The 18970-nt window shown below is 44.8% G+C and overlaps 1 protein-coding gene across 1 annotated transcript in view; it reads left to right on the top strand.

Annotated features, from left to right (window-relative positions):
- Window positions 1-258: 258 nt before the first annotated feature.
- The window catches only part of LOC112451516, a 44839-nt gene continuing 26127 nt past the window's right edge, over window positions 259-18970 (top strand). Inside the window, exons 1-3 of the mRNA XM_037973579.1 lie at window positions 259-375; window positions 763-3266; window positions 3418-3594. Of these exons, the coding sequence (XP_037829507.1) occupies window positions 792-3266; window positions 3418-3594 (2652 nt within the window). The 5' untranslated portion in view covers window positions 259-375; window positions 763-791. The remainder of the gene's footprint in view (window positions 376-762; window positions 3267-3417; window positions 3595-18970) is intronic.

The raw sequence follows: 18970 nt of genomic DNA, 5'->3' as shown, positions 1-18970 counted from the left end.
TCTTTGTTGTCTTTCTGCACCTATCTTGTCCATCATCAGCAGCTCTCACCTTTCCCAACATTCAGCAGCTGTCTCATGAACAAGAGAGGACCAGCTTGAAAGAGCTGAATAATTCAGAGGCCACTTTGTGTGCTTCAGTGCACGGCAGCTCACCTTTATCCTTTTTGTGTGGGCAAATAAGTCTTTGTTGACAGTGCATAGCATATGTGATGGTGAACCCTCCATATGATGTTAGTGGGTGGGATATAAGTGTGTCACTGCACCTCAGTTCTCCTGAGCGTGGTGCATGTTTGCATTTGTTACAGCAGCTCTTGAGGAGAAGCTGGAGCCCTCTGCAGCCCCACAGTCATACCTGGGTTTCACCTGAGAAGCTTGGTAAGCTATATTACACTGAAACGAGCTCTCACTAATTTACCCCCAGGACGCAGCGGCTATCCAATCATGTTTAGGCGGATCTGAAGACAGGTTAAACTTAGATTTAACCTCCAGATAAAAGCTGTTTACAGTCACAAGAGCAAATTAGCTTTTATAAAGCACCTAAGGGAATAATGATGTTTTTGCATGATGTTTAAATTTGAAAAGCTGTTCTTTTCACTGTATTCAGGCTTGTCCCAATGGAGATTGTTTGCCAAACAAGATAATTAAAAAAATCCAGTCAATTATAGACAAATCAGGGTGACTCCTTGTCAAGTGTAAAACTCAGTCTGAATGCTAACAGACTAATTATTAACAGTTTATATGTGTTTTTTTTTTACTTGTTAGGTAATTTCAGCTTTGAAGAGTTGACAGTCATGCCTTCAGCAAAGTCTCAAAATCGAATAAATTATACGAAACAGAGCACAGATGCAAAAATAAAAGGAAATCAGCCAAAAAATGTGAAACAGAACACACCTAAAATGCCTCAGCTGACTTATGAAGAAAAACAAAAAAGAAGAGAGACCTCACCCAACCCTAAGCATGGAAAGGAAGGTGATGCAAAGAGCAGTAAGATGAATAAAGCAAATCAAAGCAGCAAGGCAACTTTACAAACAGAAAAGGCAAAAGCTTCAAATGGTAAATCACAATCTCAGCCTGAAAAGGCCAGTAAGATTGGAAAAGGCATTAACAAGAACACCAAACTGACCAGAAATACACTTTTTTCAACACAAGAGAGGGTTAACAAGAAGCTCCCCGCCAAGTCTGAAAAAAAGACAAGCGACAGAGAGACAGAGAGTGATGCAGGAAGCTCAGGGGAGGCATCAGAGGAGGAAATCAGTTACCATGAGAAAGAGGAGGAGCGAGGCAGAAACCAAGAGCCAGTTGAGATACAAGAGAGTGAAGAGAGCAGCGGCGAGTCTGAGGCATCCAGTACTCAAAGTGAAGCAGAACAGTCTGCAAACAAGGAATCTATTGAAGAGAAATCCAGAAGAGGTGCATCTCCAGTTCAAACTATCACATCCTCCAAAGAAGACACTAAAGAAGGAGACAACGGTGAAGAAGATAAAGAAGAAGACAACAGAGAAGAAGATAACAAAGAGGAAGATAAAACAGAAGAAAGAAACAGAAAAACGGAAGTTGACGTTTCTGAGAGGGTCAGTGATGGGACTAAAAACAGAGACCGAATAAAGAAGGACACTAAGAAGTCCAATAAGACTCAGAGACAATGTGGTCAGTTTCTAAATCTTTCTAAAGCAGAAAAAGAGACAAATCACAAGATGTTTAAAAAATCAAAGGCAGAGAAACAGGCTGCAAAGGAAGAAGGACAAAGGGCAAAGGCAGAAAAGCAGAAGTTAGCAAAGGAAGCCAAACAAAAAGCCAAGGAAGATAAAAAGAAGAAGAAGAAGAAGAAAGAACAAAGAGATGATAAACTCAGTCCTGCAACAGATGAAGTTCAACCAACTATAGATTTTTTCCATGGCAATATTGATTCACTAAATGGTAAGAATCGGTTACTAAAAAAAGCAAAAAATGTTAAAGAAAGAGATTCTGTTGTAGTAGATGATTCAGTTGGGGAAAAGGAGGAAGATGAACCAATAATGACTAAATCCATTACAACCCAAAGTCCAAAATCACTTCTCAAAGCTAATTGCAAAGACCTGAAAGCCACATCAGAGTCTGAGGAGCAGCAGGGTGTTGGAAGTGCCACCAAAGGGAAACCACAGTGCTTGCTTATGAGTAAAGTCAAGATGGCATCTCTTGGACACAAAGCAGGCAAGATGGGAACAAAATCTGATGAAGAAACTTTAGAGTGTGATGGTGCTGAGGGGACATCCAACAAATTTATGAAACCTTTGGTAACACAAAGAAAAAAAGTGACTGCTCTTCACAGGGTGTCTGGTTGGATTCAGAAAAAAATGCCACAACAATTTAACTTTAGAAAAAAACTTTCCATTCTGACTAAAGCCGTTGGTGTATCTCACTGGCTTTCTGGTCAAGTTGTAAAACAAAAAAAACAGGGCACTAGAAAAACTAAGGGCAATCTGTTCAAACACAGGATGGCCCTGAGGATTACCAGTAAAACTAACAAGAACTCTTTTGAGAATAACGAGTGTAAAGATAGATCCAACATCCAAGGAAAGACAAAGGAGAAAGCAGACAAAGCTCTACAAGGTAGGGACAAAGAGTTAGAGGCCAAATATGCTGTAGTACTTCCTAGGATGAACAAACTCAGCAAGGCAAAGACAACTGAGATGCCTCTAACAGCTCTTGAATCTTCCACTCCATCATGTCCAACAGGAGGACCCAGTGCCTCTGAGCCCAAATCCCCAAACCCTGGGGCTAAGCTTGTCCTTCCTGTAAAACCAGATCTCAGTCTCCTGAAGTCCACTAGGCAGTCAGGCAGGGAAGGGCTTATGGCAGGTTCAGATGTGATAAAGAGGATCCCTGGATCTATTGATAGCTTGAACGAATCATCCAAACCTGAGGGAAGAACCAATAATGTTACCATGGAAAATCAAGATGCAATCAGTGTGTTACAGGCTGCAAGAGGGAAGCTAAAACCCTCTCAGATCAACCTGAGTATGATGCCAGGGCAGAGGATAGGCAATGGACAAACACGACTCAAAGGACATGACATGGGAAGAAAAGAATCTGCTTGGACACCCAGGTCTACTTCTCAACACTTTCCAAATGGAGACACAAGAGCATCCATATCAGCTGCTTGCTCACTGTATGAAGAGGAAACAGACATAGAAGTGGCCCAGCTTATGGGTGAGGCTGGTTTATATGCAATCAGGCAACCAGAGGTGCACTGGACTGGGAATCCACGAATGAGGGAAGACCCTCAGGTTTGTGTTATAAATTTGGTGCAGAAATCTTGGTTAAATGTGTTTAATTTGTGTGTATTCTCACACCTAAATGCTAAGCCTTCAATATATAACAAAAGAGGACGTTCTGAAAGCAACTGTGTTTCACAAGGTTTTGTTATGCGCTGTACAGGACTGGCTCCGGTCAGAAAATCTCCTGCCTCATCAGACTGTGGAGAAGCTAACTAAGTGGACAGTCTATGACGATGAAGGCCAAGCCAGGATCATTCCACCCAGCAATGGCAGGGGACCCTGGGAATCAGAGGACCCTACCCAGGAGATGCTGGAGAGCCGGCTAGTCAGCACACAGGTACTCTATACGCCATCTAACATGCTACAATATTGCTAATTTTTGGAAGTAGAGATCATCATGAGCCTGTTCAGTTTACATCTAAGAATAATTTGATCTGTGTTTGTTTTTCATGTTGAATGGCAACCCTTCTTTGCCAATGTGATGATGTGTGATTCCTGTTAAAGGTGTGGAAATTTACCTTAAAATTAGGAAAATAGTTTTTTGTGTTCTGGACTGCTGGACAAATCATTAGGAGAACAAAAAAAATGTATCTCCAAAACTGACCTAAAATGGAGGTTCGAATGGATAACAGCGATTAGAAGATTAATTAGTGAGTACACCACGATGTATTAAATGGTTTGGTGAGATCTCTTGATTGGCTCTACTAATGATAGCCTTAGCCTTGGCGGAGCCTCGAGAAAATAATAAAACTTCATTATCTAAAAAGAAGTAAAAATAGTAACAAGGTTTTGTATTTCTGTCACAGTCTTGCGTTTATGTCTGCCTGCCCTCTTGTGTGTTGTTCTTCTTTGGAGCTTCCATGCAGGACACCCCTTCCCATCCTCTTGTTTCTCTGTCTCCCAACTGACAGTGGATTGCCTTTGCAATGTGGGTTCCCCTGCTGCCCGAATCAGACTCTAGTCTAGGCCTGGCTACTCACCAAACATGCCTGTGTGGCCTTCATGGCCTCTGCCTTCACCCTAAAGCACAAGGACTCAATCGGGTTTGACAGTAGGGCATACATGAAGGTTTGGTGTGAGGTGGATTGTGCCGGTAACTTACAATCCACACCTGAGCTTTGAGCTCAATCTGTATTGTGGTGCAACAGTTTCATTCATCCATTTGTTTGAGAATAATATCTATATGACTGAGAGTGTGCAGTAACCTATACTAAAAGCAGACAGCTATGCTAATTAAACTTAGCTGTATGCAATACTAGAAATATTTCACTGTTATGGAAGATAGGTGCAACACACACCAAATGCACAACTGGACCAGTATGCTATGCTTTTTAGAAAATTTAAGTAATCTTGGAACTAGATTTTCAGTCATCCAGGACATGATAAGTCAAAAAAATAATTTAAAAAATCACTACACTTCTATTTAGCAATTGAAAACATTTTGCTTCCCATCTGGAGAGCTTGCTCAATTGCAAAAACTAGAGAGTGTGGAGTTCCAGGAGGTGGAGCTTTTAAACTTCATGTAATGCTCTTCCTGGGAGTTCTGATCTGAGTGTCTCGTGGACTATGAACCAACTTCTTGACATCTTATGGAGTATACCAGAGCCTCAAGTGCTCCATTGTAAGATTGAGAAAGCTAAAATCTGAAACTTCTTCTGTTTAAAGTGTTTTTTTCTCATTTGAAATAAATGGCTTTTTCAGCTCCTCTCAAACCTTGTCTTCTCCATCCAAAATATGAATATCTTGGTCCCCAGAAGAGTGTCCCATATCCTTGAGGTGTAGGTACACAGCTGAGTCTTGTCGTTAAGAACTGGCTCTCCTGTGTTCAGCCATGCATCTGAGGAGAAGCTGTTTGGTTTCTCCAGTACAGAAGTCTAAACATTCCTTGCTGCACTTAATCTGTGTTTGGGTGTTTTGTTCTTAGAAAGGACCAGCCTCTGTCTGAGAGTCCTGTTATGTTTTAAATGCAATCGGAAGTTGTGTTTAGATCAAAATCCTTCTGAGTTTTCAGATAGTCCAGCATGGGGTATATGGAGTAAAAATGTTTTTGCATTAGCTCTATTCGTTGTTCTGTTCTGTGGCATGTTTTTTTACATTCCCTTGTTGACTTGATACAAGCCCAGTTAGTTTATCCGCATGTTTGGTGAGCTTTTTGACATGTTTCTCCTTATTTTCCTTTTCTTCTCTCCTCATGGGGACATATTCAGCTCAATGTTGTAGAATTCCCATGACAGAATGTTTGTTTCCCAGTGGGTGGTGAGAGACCAATAGAAGGACCTGTGGTGGTTGTTTTTCCTGCAAACTTCAATGTTGAGGCTTCCTTCTCTTTCCATGTGCACCAAATAGTCTGAAAAAGACAGCTTGTTGTCATTAGTAGTAGTATTCTCTCTGGTGAACTTGATGTTGTTGTCAACAGAGTTTATGTTGGTGAACACTTTAACTTGTTTAGCTTGGACTTTGACCCAGGTATCATCTACATAACTGAACCAATAGCTTGGTGGTATTCCCTCAAAGGAGTTCAGAGCTCTCTATTCCCCTTTCTTTTTGTTGAGATTGGCCTTAACTGATGACACTGAAGATCCCATGGCACAACCATGCTTCAGTCTGTAAAAACTGTCAATAAACTTGAAATAAGTGGTGGAAAGACAGAGCTCCACAGTGTTGTTCTTTATCACCTGTATTTTACTCTGTTTTTTTAACACAATTTCTTCTTTCTTACACTGTCATAATAGCACCCTCTAGCAACTAGAAGTAATAACAGCAACAGAACAGAATATACAGTAAATGCATTCACTGTTACTCAAACAAACATTCTCATTCACTTTAAGCAAAAGTAGTATTGGGTTATTAGTGGTGACACTGTGGCCAATTTATGATGCACAAGAAAGTAAGGTTTGCTTTTGCTGGAAAGGGCTTCTTCACTGTAAGCCACCCTGAGATGATGATTTGTCAGGATAGAAGAGAGTGCAGTCAGGAGAGGAGATATTTCAGCTATCTCTATGTTCAAGTCCTGTTCAAAATCTGCAGCTGTATTATTGGTGCTCAGGGAACACCTGAGAAGCAGTCTGTCATGATGTTCTGACTTCCTGGATGGTACTGCATGTTGTACTGGAAACACACTAGTCTGTCTGACTAGCCTGCAATTCTCATACCAGCTCTATTCATCCCTTTAGTACTTAGCAAAGTGGTGAAGGCTTGGTGATTAATTCTGAGCATGAATTAGAGCTAGTAAATTCTGTTCACTTTACGAACTCAGGGTCATCTGAGTCACTCACTAAAGTGATTCAGTTAACTTGAGTCACTTGAGTTGTTCACATGCACATTTTCAGCCTGAGACCTCTGTTTTTTCTGATTCGGTTTGTAACCTGAATCAGTGACCCGGCTCATGTAAGTCTGCAGGATTTCCAGTGAGTTTTTAACCCAGATCAGGAATCCAACTAGTTTGAGTTTGTAGCATTTCCAGGGATTCTGCTGTTTTTTTTTTTGTTTTTTTTTAGTGAGTTTGCTAACTTGGGGACTTAGCGGCAGTCTGCCAGAGGACATTTAGGATCTAGAATTGAGACCATGGATTTATGAGTCCTGATTCAGTGCAAGAATTTGAATCTTTAACACGGATGAGTCAATAACCTACCAGATCTAGTACAACCCCAATTTGAATGAAGTTGGGTTGTTGTGTAAAACATAAATAAAAACAGAATACAATGATTTGAAAATCCTTTTCAATCTATATTCAATTGAATACACTACAAAGACAAGATATTTAATGTTCAAACTGATCAACTTTGTTTTTTTGCAAATATTCACTCATTTTGATACCTGCAACAGATTCCAAAATGGCTGGGACAGGGACATGTCTACCACTGTGTTCCATCACCTCTCCTTTTAACACTCAATAAGTATTTGGGAACTGAGGACACTAATTCTTGAAGCTTTGTAGGTGGAATTCTTTCCCATTTTTGCTTGATGTACAAATTCAGTTGCTCAACAGTCCGGGGTCTCCTTTGTCGTAATTTGCACTTCATAATGCATCACATATTTTCAATGGGAGACAGGTCTGGATTGCAGGCAGACCAGTCTAGTACACTCTTTTATTATGAAGCCAGGCTGTTGGAACATTCAGAATATGGCTTGGCATTGTCTTGATAAAATAAGCAGGGACATCCCTGAAAAATACATTGCTTGGATGGCAGTAAATATTGCTTTTTTTTCCCTCTCTCTCTGCTCCTGGTGGAAGGCGGACGTGTTTTTTTTTTCTCTCTGTCTCTTTCTTTTTTGTGTTTCATTATGTATTTGCTATATTGGATTCTGTTTTTATTTCTGTTGTAAAGCACTTTGGATCGCCTTGTTGCTGAAAAGTGCTATATAAATAAATCTCACTTCACTTCACTCCAAAACCTGTTTGTACCTTTCAGCATTAATGGTGCCTTCACAGATGTTCTAGGTCCCCATGCCATGGGTTAATACCCCCATACCATCAGAGAGGCTGGCTGATAACAATCCGGACAGTCCTTTTCCTCTTTGGCCCAGAGGACACGAAGTCCATGATTTCCAAAAACAATTTGAAATGTGGACTCGTCAAACCACAGGGCACTTTTCCACTCTGTGTCAGTCCATCTCAGATGAGCTCCTGCTCAGAGAAGCCGGCGGCATTTCTGGGTGTTGTTGATATATGGCTTTCTCTTTGCATTGTAGAGTTTTAACTTGTAGATGTAGAGATAAACTGTGTTCACTGATGATGGTTTTCTAAAGTGTTCCTGAGCCCATGAGGTAATATCTGTTACAGAATGATGTTGGATTTTATTGCCGCGCTGCCTGAGGGGTCGAAGGTCACAGGCGTTCAGTGTTGATTTTCAACCTTGTTGCTTACTTGCAGAGATTTGTCCAGATTCTCTGAACCTTTTGATGATATTATGGACTGTCGATGATGAAATCCCTAAATTCCTTGCAACTGTACGTTGAGAAACATTGTTCTTAAACTGTTGAACTCTTTGCTCATGCAGTTGTTCACAAAGTGGTGAACCTTGCCCCATCATGGCTGGAGAACAACTGAGACTTTGCATGTTTTAGTTGTTTCTCTGCTCTTCAGCAGATCTTCAAGTTCTGCAGAAGAATATTAACCACTCTCTCATGGAAATCAGGTGTGCCAAAGAAGAAAAACAACTAAAACATGTAGGATAGTGTTCCTCGAGGACTGGAGTTGGGAATCAGTGGCTTAGAGAATTAACTTTAAAATCTTGTATGGAACTAAACATTCTGGGTCAAAAATATATTTCTGATCTTCTGCTGCACTATGAACCATTGAGACCTCTGAGGTCATCTGGATCAAATCTGCTTTCTGTCCTTAGAGTCAGAACCAAACATACAGAACATGCATTCAGCTTTTATGCACCAAATATCTGGAACAAACTTCCAGAAAACTGACCTCGAGTCTTCTTTGCATTTTCATGCTACAGCTAGGGGACTCACCCATTCAGATGTGACCACTGGTTCAATGATGCTCGTTTGAAGTAAGTGCTTGAGCTCTGCTGAAACCTCGTCATGTGCATTGAGTGGCAGATTGTCACTTATCTTCATCAGAAATTCCAGAAAAGATCCCCCAGTATCTTTGAAACAGGGCATATTTAAACAGACATAATACATTGGTGTGTATTGCATACTGCTGACCAGTTCAAGATTGGCCAGAAGTTTACATAACTCCTACGTCACTTACAGGAAACCAGCCCAGGGTTGCTGGGTCATCTTGCCCCATACAAAACATACTCCACCCAGAACAAACACACTGTTTCCCAGGAATTTTCTTTTCACTCACAAACACATTATTCTGAGAAGTTCTTGGCAAGAACAACTTAACACTCTTAACACACAATCCTGACCGACAGTTAAACTCTGTATTTCTCTTCCACATTTGGCAAAGTGCATTTTCTCCCACAGTGTGAGGTTCTTTTTAGTCGTCTTTATTGAAAGTTACTTATCCACCAATTATGTTAATCTGCAGTGCTTTAATCATGTCCAGTCCCAGTAGTGGTGATCTAGACTTCACTATATAGAATAATTGTTGTGTCGATTTCCTGCTCATTGCAGATAGGTCATCTTTTGCATATGTGACTAATTTAACTTTGGGTTTTGTCAATGAGCAACATTTGTGTAAAATATTGCTTTCAGACAGTTTCTGGGAAAATAGAATAGAAGCTCCAGGGTCTACAAGTAACTCCAGAACCTGGGAGTTACCTTGTAATGCTTCAATGTTCACTTGGTATGTGATTTTATAAAATGCTGCAGCCATCTGCTTAACCTTGAAGGTTTATTTTACTTTAGCAGCAGGGCAGTTTTTATCATTAGCCAGGTGTTTATCTGTTCCACATCTGAAGCACTGACATTGGTCTTTGACTTGCCTGTTTATAATCACATGGGATTGAGGTTCAAGTGTTTGAGCTGAATGTGCTCCTCTTTTCCCTTGAAAACAAGCATTTGCAGCATTTACAGCCTGTACAAGTGCAGACAGGACTGTACTCGCAGCTGACAGCAGTGTAGCTTTTTTAACTGTTACTTCCACTTGACATGTGATGGTTTGAGCTTTGTCCAGTATGTGTCATGTTCGAGGGTAGGCTTCTGACCCACATGCAGAATCAAACGTGGGAAGCAACAGTAAGTTAAGAAGTTTATTTACAGCAACACAATTACAGGTGTCTTGCAGATGGTCCTTTGGATCAGATTCTGGAAGCGGAGCGAGGGGTTAGTGATTTCACCAGAGGAAGACTGATTGTCAGATGGGGACAGCAGGTGTGTCGGCTTACGTCTTCACAGAGGCTTCTCAACCGGAGGGGGGGAAGGAGCAGGCTGGTTCAGAGCGTCCACTCGAGAGTTCCAAGGTGAATGTCTCCGACAGGAATGAACTGGGGCTGGAGCGGGCAGACAGGTGGGGCTTGGAGCTGCAGGTAGAATCTGGATTTCGGAGTCAGGGCTTGAGACAACTGGCTTAATCAAAGAGACGTGGAAAACGGGGTGGATTCGTAAACTGTCAGGGAGCTTGAGACGTACTGAGGTGGGGCTGAGAATCGAGGATATCTCGTAAAGTCCAATGAACCTGGGAGACAGCTTTTTATTGAAAGATTTCAGCGTGATGTCCTTGGTGGAGAGCCATACCTTCTGACCAGGCTGGTATTGAGGTGCAGGAACCCTCCTTCTGTCAGCTAGACGCCGATTCTGAGACGCAGAGCGGTTAAGGGCAGCAATGGTTTGATCCCAGATGCGTCTGCATCAACGGACATGGTGCTGGACGGATATGACAGAGAGGTCTTGTTCCTGTGAAGGGAATAATGGTGGCTGGTAACCAAGGGATGATTTGAATGGTGACAACCCAGTGGCGGAAGAGATATGACAGTTATGGGCATATTCAACCCAGGGGAGTTGTGAACTCCAAGAGGCGGGGTTAGAGGTGCAAACACATCGGAGAGGCCTCCAGTTCTTGATTCAGCCGCTCAGTCTGGCCATTAGTTTGTGGGTGAAAACCAGAACTGAGCGCCACCTTGGCCCCCAACGCCTTCCCAAACTCTTTCCAGACCTTGGAAATAAACTGGGGACCTCGGTCAGACAGGATTTCAAGAGGTGTTCCATGAAGACGAAAAGCATGTTTAATAAGGAGCTGAGCAGTCTCTTGTGAGGAGGGGAGTTTTCGTAATGGGATGAGGTGACAAGCCTTTGAAAAACGATCGATTATGGTCAGGATGGTAGTGAAACCCTTGGAAAATGGCAAACCGGTAACAAAGTCGAGAGCTATGTGAGACCAGGGACGACCTGGGATAGTGAGAGGTTGGAGCAGCCCACTGGGGGATTGATTGCGGGCCTTACTTCTGGCACAAACTGGACAAGCAAGTACATAACTTTTAACATCGGCATAAAGGTTCGGCCACCAAAATGAACGACGGATAAGGGCAAGCATGCGATTGACTCCAGGGTGACAGGAGAATCTTGCAGTATGGGCCCAATGGAGCAGTCTTGATCTGACTGCAGAAGGAACATAACATTCTGTTAGGAGGTCCAGACCTTGGGTCTGGTTCTAGTCTTTGGGCTTCTTGAATCTCCCTTTGGATGTCCCAACAGAGGGCCCCAACTACACAAGACCGAGGGATAATGTTAGCAACTCTTTCCTTATGGTACGGGGAGAACTGTCTAGAGAGAGCATCAGGTTTGGTATTTTTAGAACCAGGTCTATATGAAATGATGAAGTTGAACCGAGAGAAAAAAAGTGACCAACGTGACTGTCTGGGGTTGAGGCGTTTAGCCTCACGCAGGTAGGCCAGATTTTTGTGGTCAGTCCAGACAATGAAGGGATGTTTGTCCCCCTCTAACCAGTGTTGCCACTCCTCTAAAGCTAATTTGATAGCTAAGAGTTCCTTGTCCCCCACATCATAATTTCTCTCAGCTTGAGACAAACGACAGGAAAAAAAAGCACAAGGATGGAGCTTGTTGTCTGGGGGGTAACTTTGAGAGAGGACAGCCCCAACACCAGTATCTGAGGCGTCAACCTCCAGAATAAATTGTCTGGATGGATCTGGCTGAATGAGAATGGGAGCAGTGGAAAACCTTTTCTTAAGTTCATTAAAGGCTTTGTCAGCCTCACATGACCAGACAAATGGCTTCTTAATGGATGTTAGACTGGTAAGTGGTAGGGCAGCCTGACTATAATTTCTTATGAAACCTCAGTAAAAGTTGGCAAAACCCAAAATTCATTGCAATTGCTTACGGGACGAGGGAGTGGGCCAGTCAAGAACGGCTTGGATCTTCTCTGGGTCTGACTTCACCTGCCCGCTCTCGAGGACGAACCCAAGGAAGGTAAGGGAGGAGGTGTGAAACTCGCATTTCTCTGCATTAATGTACAGCTGATTCTCCAACAGGCGCTGAAGGACCAACCGGACATGCCATCTGTGCTCATCAAGGGATCTGGAAAAGATGAGTATGTCGTCAAGATACACAAATACGAAATGGTTCAGGTAGTCTCTAAGGACATCGTTAACAAGTGCCTGGAAAAAGCTGGCGCGTTCATAAGCCCAAAGGGCATTACGAAATACTCAAAATGCCCTAGGGGGGTCTTGAATGCCGTCTTCCACTCATCACCTTCTCTTATCCTGATGAGGTGATAAGCATTCCTTAAATCCAGTTTAGTGAAAATGGTGGCCCCCTGGATGGGTTCAAAAGCTGCAGTAAGGAGTGGCAACGGATACTTGTTCTTGACTGTAATCTGATTGAGACCACGGGGAGTGGGGCACCAGGCAGGAGGTTGATGGCACAATCATAGGGCCTGTGTGGTGGCAACGCTTAGGCTCGAGATTTACTGAAGACTCTGTGCAGATCATGATATTCAGAGGGCACGTTTGAGAGAGCTGAAGGGCTAACCTGGTCCTCAGGGCCTGGTGCCCATGAGGAACCCACAGCAGATTGAAGGCAGGTAGCGAGACAACTAGAGCTCCAGGACTCCACCCTATTGTCTCGCCAGTTGATATGAGGGTTATGCAGAGACAGCCAAGGGAAGCCGAGGACAACTGGAGTCTGAGGAGAAGGAAACACAAAAAAGGTAAGAGACTCCCAATGGTTACCAGAAACCAAAAGATTAATGGGTTTAGTTTTATGAGTGATCCTGGGCAAAGGATTTCCATCAAGAGCCGACACCTGTATTGGAACCGGAAGGGCGATAACAGGAATCTGAAGTTGGTTTACCAGGGTCTCGTCTAGGAGGTTATGTTCACACCCTGAGTCAATTAGGGCGAAGGTCTGGAAATGGGTCTTTTCATCAATTAGAGCACAAGAGAGTGTTACTCGGGAATCAAATTTCTTAACTCCACCCACCAGTACTCCCGAGCCTACCGGCGGGCTCTCCCTTTTGACTGCAGAGGACAGGAAGCCACAAAATGACCCAACTGACCACAATATAGGCAAGCTCCAGTCTTCATGCGATGCTGCCGTTCTTCAGGTGATAACCTGGCTCGACCAATTTGCATGGGTTCCTCTGTGGCTGGTTCTGACTTATTGTTAGAAGAGGATGGAATGGGAGAAAAAATTGGTGCAGTAACAGGGAGAAGCTGTCTCTTAGAGCGGGACCGTTCTCGGACCCTGTTGTCAATCCTAGTAGCCTGAGAAATCAAAATCTCCAATGTCTCAGGCTCATCACGATAGGCCAATTCATCTTTTAATGGTTCGTTTAAAGCTTGGAGGAAAGCACCTTTCAGAGCCTCATCATTCCAGCCAGATGAGGCCGCTAAGGTGCGAAAATCAATAGCAAAATCAGCTACTGATTGGCTTCCTTGTTTAAGACTCCATAATTTCTTAGTAATCTCAGAACCTGACTCTGCATATCCAAAAGTCTGTTTGAAGTCGGAAATAAAATCAGTGAATGAACTCTGCAAAAGTGTCCGTTGAGTGTATTTGGCTTCGGTCCACTTTAACGCTCTTCCTTTAAGTAATCCAACAATGTAGGAGATGCAGGAGGGGCCATCAGGAAATGATTGGGGTGAACGAGAAAAGACTAATGAACACTGGAGCAGAAAGCCCCCACATCTGCCAATCTCACCAGAAAATGGTTCTTGTGGGGAGAGACGGCGTCTCTAAAACGGGAAGGAGATGGAACTGGCACCGGGGCTGCCGCTGCATCATCCGCTGCGCCGGCCGCTGCTGCTGCTGCACTGGCTGCTGCGCTGGCTGGGCGAGGAGGTGGACCAAGAGCAGAAAGTTTGCGATCAATATCCTGGAAGAGCTCGGCCAAACGATCTAGTCGTTGGTTCAAATACGTCTGCTGGTTAGAGAGAGAGGTTAGGAGATCGTCGTGTCTGGCTAAGATTGCTAACGAATCCGGACAAGATCCTGCTGGGTCATACTGTTGGCCGGATGATTCTGTCATGTTCGAGGGTAGGCTTCTGACCCAAATGCAGAATCAAACGCGGGAAGCAACAGTAAGTTAAGAAGTTTATTTACAGCAACACAATTACAGGTGTCTTGCAGATGGTCCTTTGGATCAGATTCTGGAAGCGGAGCGAGGGGTTAGTGATTTCACCAGAGGAAGACTGATTGTCAGATGGGGACAGCAGATGTGTCGGCTTATGTCTTCACAGAGGTTTCTCAACCGGAGGGGGGGAAGGAGCAGGCTGGTTCCGAGCGTCCACTCAAGAGTTCCAAGGTGAGTGTCTCCGACAGGAACGAACTGGGGCTGGAGCGGGCTGGAGCTGGTGTGCCCACCAGCTTCCCCTCCTGGAGCTGCAGGTAGAATCTGGATTTCGGAGTCAGGCTACTACCTGGGAATGAGAGACAGAGAATGAGTGAGAGAAGTGGAGGTTTTCTCAAGACAGTCGCAATACGGAGTGTTTTCACAGGGGAGTGTCCCACGAGCTAGAGACTACCGTGATGGAGTAATTATCCAGCGGAGAGGCGAAGTCTAGCAGCTCCTTAAATCCTCCCTGGCTGATGACCCCAACGAGCTGCAGGTGTGCAGCTCTGCTCCAGGCCACTCCCAGCAGGGAGCCAATGGAGAGAGACACACTCAAAACCCCAGATCCTGACAGTATGAGGCCCTCCTCCAGCAGTAACTTTTCCATCACAGCACTGAGATAAGCATTAGAAATGAACTGATCTAATATTAGTTCACTTTCCATCAGTACAAAACGTCATGCTGCAACTAAAGCTCTGAGCTTGGCAACATATTGGCACACAGTTTTATCAGCATGTTGAACGATTTGTCTGAATGTGTCTGCACACCAATGCATTAACTTTGGGATCTTTCAAGCGCAACCATGGCCTCATCAAATGTACCTCGTTCTGGTAGTGTGTAGAACAGACACTGGACCTCTCCATAGCAGTTTAATAAAATGACATGTCGCCTAGCATCAAGCCATTTATCTCCAGTAGCATTTATGACAAGCACGTAGTTATTGAATATTTTCCACCACAATAAGAGATGCAGAAAAGGTGATGGACTTGGTACTAAAGTGCTCACCCTTGTCGCGAATCTTGTTGTAGTAGTTGTACTAAAATAGGTGATGAAGGTTAAACTCACAAACTTTATTACAGTAACTGCTAGTACGAAACATGCCATCACAAAATGCAATGCTGTCTCATTCTTTTTCTGCATTTGTGTTCTGCCCCACGCTGTCACAAGAGCTCACTCTAGTGACAGTAAGAAATAACAGCAACAGACCAGAACAAATGTATTCACTGTGTAAACCAAAGAACTTGTTATGAATTCTAGTATTTGTCACTTCCGGCACTGACCACGTCTCTCCCATTGTCCTTGGTAGTCTCCTCATCTCCCACGGAACTCCTAGACATTTTTTCACAGATTCAAAGACTATTTTCCTCTTTAAAAAATAATCTGGAACCTCGTCATAACATCACCACCTGCAATATTATTGAAAATATCATTCTGTCACAACCTGGTCTCCTCAGTCTACCCATATTCATGAACTTTTTTAACAAAATAACTCAGTTAAAAGGACAATTAATCATTGCATCCGCCCAGTCACCTAAGTCACCCAGTTCACCCAGTCACCCAAGCCAGCCGGATCTCCAAAGTCACACTGAACCTCTCCAGTGCCGCCCTGCTGCGCCTTCAGTCTCGTCTCCAGTGCCGTTCACAGTGCCTCCAGCGCCGGTCCCGCGGACCCCTCAGCCTCCAGCGCCAGTCCCATGGACCCCTGAGCCTCCGGTGGGTGAGCAGCCCCACGCCGCCACAGCTTCTCCGGTGGGTGAGCAGCCCCACACCACCACATTTTCTGCAGAGCCTCCAGCTTCTACCAAGTCTACCAAGTCTGCCATGCCTGCCAAGTCTGCCAAGTCTGCCATGCCTACCAAGTCTGCCATGGAAGTCGAGGTTGCCGACGCTCCTTGCTAGGCAGCTCCAGAGGGGGTCAAGGTCGCCAATGCTCCTCGCCAGGCCGCTCCAGAGGGGGTCAAGGTCACCGACACCTCTCCACCTGCCAAGTCCTCAGAGGGGGCCGTGGACGACGCCTCTCCGCCTGCCAGCACCTCAGAGGGGGTCGTGGACAACACCTCAGCTTCTCTGGTGGGTCATCCCAACACCACCTGCTCAGCTTCCCCTCCTGGGTCTCACAGAGTCCCGGACGACGCCTCCACCAAGCCTGCCTCTCGGAGGGTTCGGGACGACGCCTTTGTCTCGCCTGCCTCTCGGAGGATCTGGGACGACGCCTTCATCTCGCCTGCTTGGTTCACGCCTGCTGCACTCTCGCCTGCTTGGTCCACGCCTGCTGCACTCTCGCCTGCTTGGTCCACGCCTGCCGCGCTTTCGCCTGCTTAGTCCTCGCCTGCCTCGCCCAAGCCTGCTGGGTCCTCGCCTGCCTCACCCAAGCCACCCAAGACGGAACCCTGGCCATCCACCAGAACTCTTGACTCACCATGGGCAACTACCGGGCCGTCCATCAGAACACTTGCCTCACCGTGGATGGCTCCCGGACCGTCCACCAGAACTCTTGCCTCGCCGTGGACGGCTCCTGGACCGTCCACCAGAACTGTGATTGCGTTGTTTTTGCTTTGTTTTGTGTTCCCCCGGCCCTTTGGCTTGGATTGTTTTTTTTTTGTTGGTTCTTGTTTATTCTTGCCCTCCATCCTTTGTTTTTGTTCTTTCCCCCAGCACCCTACCATGCTAGGTTTTTGTCGTTTTGCTTTTGGGGACTTCAGGAACCGTCCCTTGGAGGGGGGACTCTGTTATGAATTCTAGTATTTCTTTCTGTTTTGGCTTTATGTTCTGGTGCTTTGGTTTCTTGGGTTATTGTTTCTTTTATTTTATTTTGTCATCTGTGTTTTGGTTTAGTTCTTGTTGTTTTTGCTTCTTGTCTTTCCCCATTTATCCTCAGTCTGTCACAGCTCCATCTGTTCCTGCCACGCCTCTTGCCACAGTCACGTAACTTTCCACAGTCCCACAGTCCAAGCCACGCCCATTTTGCCATGCCCACACAATTACCTTCATCTGCTTCACCTGTTCCTGACTCCTTAAATACCCACAGCTCCCAGATCTCAGTGCCAGATTATTGAAAGCCTTGTCGCAAGTAAATGTCCAGCGTACTACTCTCGTTCATGCCTGATCTCGACCCTTGCCTGTTTCATGACCATCGTCTCTTGCCTGCTCCCTGCCTGATACTGTTTTGGATTCTGACCTCTCGTTACCAACCTTGCTTCGCTCATCTGGACCTCGCCCTTTGGATAATCCCTGTCTGGTTTTGGCTTCGGACCTCTGACTCTCCGGTAACGACCCCACGCCTGGACTTGGACTTTCCCTCTCGTCTCAGCCCCTTTCAGACCAGCCGGTCTGCACCTTACAGTCACGCTAGTGTGGACTTACCAGTTCCGGTCCCGACACTAGGCAGTCACGTGAGTGAGTTGATCAAAGACTTTCAGCCTGCTCCTAGTCCGCTTACAATAAAATCCTTAAAACTTCGTCTTGTTGTTGTGAGTCTGAATTCTGCCAAGCCCTGCCTTGTCACAGTCAGCTCCTGTTTACTTGTCACGCCCATCTCCATCTGCTTCCTTGATTTTCTCTCACCTGTGCCCACTTCCCCTAATTGCCTCCTGCTTTTAAAACCCAGTCACTTTCTCCACTACTCTGCTGGTTTATTGTGTATTGTCTCTCGTCCTATGTCTCTCGTCTTGCCTTGCCGTTGTGGAATGTGTTCAGTTTAGTTTTTTGCTGCCACGTCAGGCTTTTGTTTTTGTGTTATTTTTATGTTAATAAATTAGTTTTCTTTTTAAGTAAGAATTATGAGTCTGCGTATTGAGTTCGCCACACTCAGCCCCAGTCCTCAACAAAAAGGTTTAATATGTTTGACTACATCTTCTTAAGCTTTTAATATTATATAAGATTTTGACAGCATTGTTGCAAAAAAAACTTTAATCAACTTTAAATATGTTCAATCGTGTATTAAAGGTTTGATAACACATTGTTTTCCTAAAAAAAAAACTTCAGTCAACCTAAAAGCTTTAGATAATGTATAAAACTTTGACTACATTTCCTTAGCAAAACAATCCTAAAAAAAACTTACAAGTGTATAAAGGTTTGCTCACCTCACCAGGGAGGCGTCCAGGAGGTATCCTCACCAGATGCCCGAGCCACCTCAACTGGCTCCTCTCGACGTGGAGGAGCAGCGGCTCTACTCTTAGTCCCTCCCGGATGACCAAGCTTCTCACCCTATCTCTAAGGGAGAGCCCAGACACCCTGCGGAGAAAACTCATTTCAGCTGCTTGTATTCGCAATCTCTTTCGGTCACTACCCAAAGCTCATGACCATAGATGAGGGTAGGAACGTAGATCGTCCGGTAAATCGAGAGCTTCGTCTTTGACTCAGCTCTCTCATCACCACGACAGATCGGTACAGCGCCTGCTTCACTGCAGACGCTGCACCAATCCGCCTGTCAATCTCCCGCTCCATTTTTCACCCATTCGTGAACAAGACCCCGAGATACTTAAACTCCTCCACTTGGGGCAGGACATCCTCCCCGACCCGGAGAAGGCACTCTACCCTTTTCTGGCTCAAGACCATGGCCTCGGATATGGAGGCACTGATCCTCATCCCGGCCGTTTCACACTCAGCTGCGAACCGCTCCAGCGAGAGCTGTAGATCATGGTCTGATGAAGCCAACAGGACCACATCATCTGCAAAAAGCAGAGATGCGATCCTAAGGCCACCAAAACGGATCCCCTCAACACCTTGGCTGCGCCTA

Source organism: Kryptolebias marmoratus, linkage group LG2 (assembly GCF_001649575.2).
Source record: "Kryptolebias marmoratus isolate JLee-2015 linkage group LG2, ASM164957v2, whole genome shotgun sequence".
Lineage (NCBI taxonomy): Eukaryota > Metazoa > Chordata > Actinopteri > Cyprinodontiformes > Rivulidae > Kryptolebias > Kryptolebias marmoratus.
Note: the sequence above shows the minus strand (reverse complement) of the source record. Positions and strands in the feature narration are given on the sequence as shown.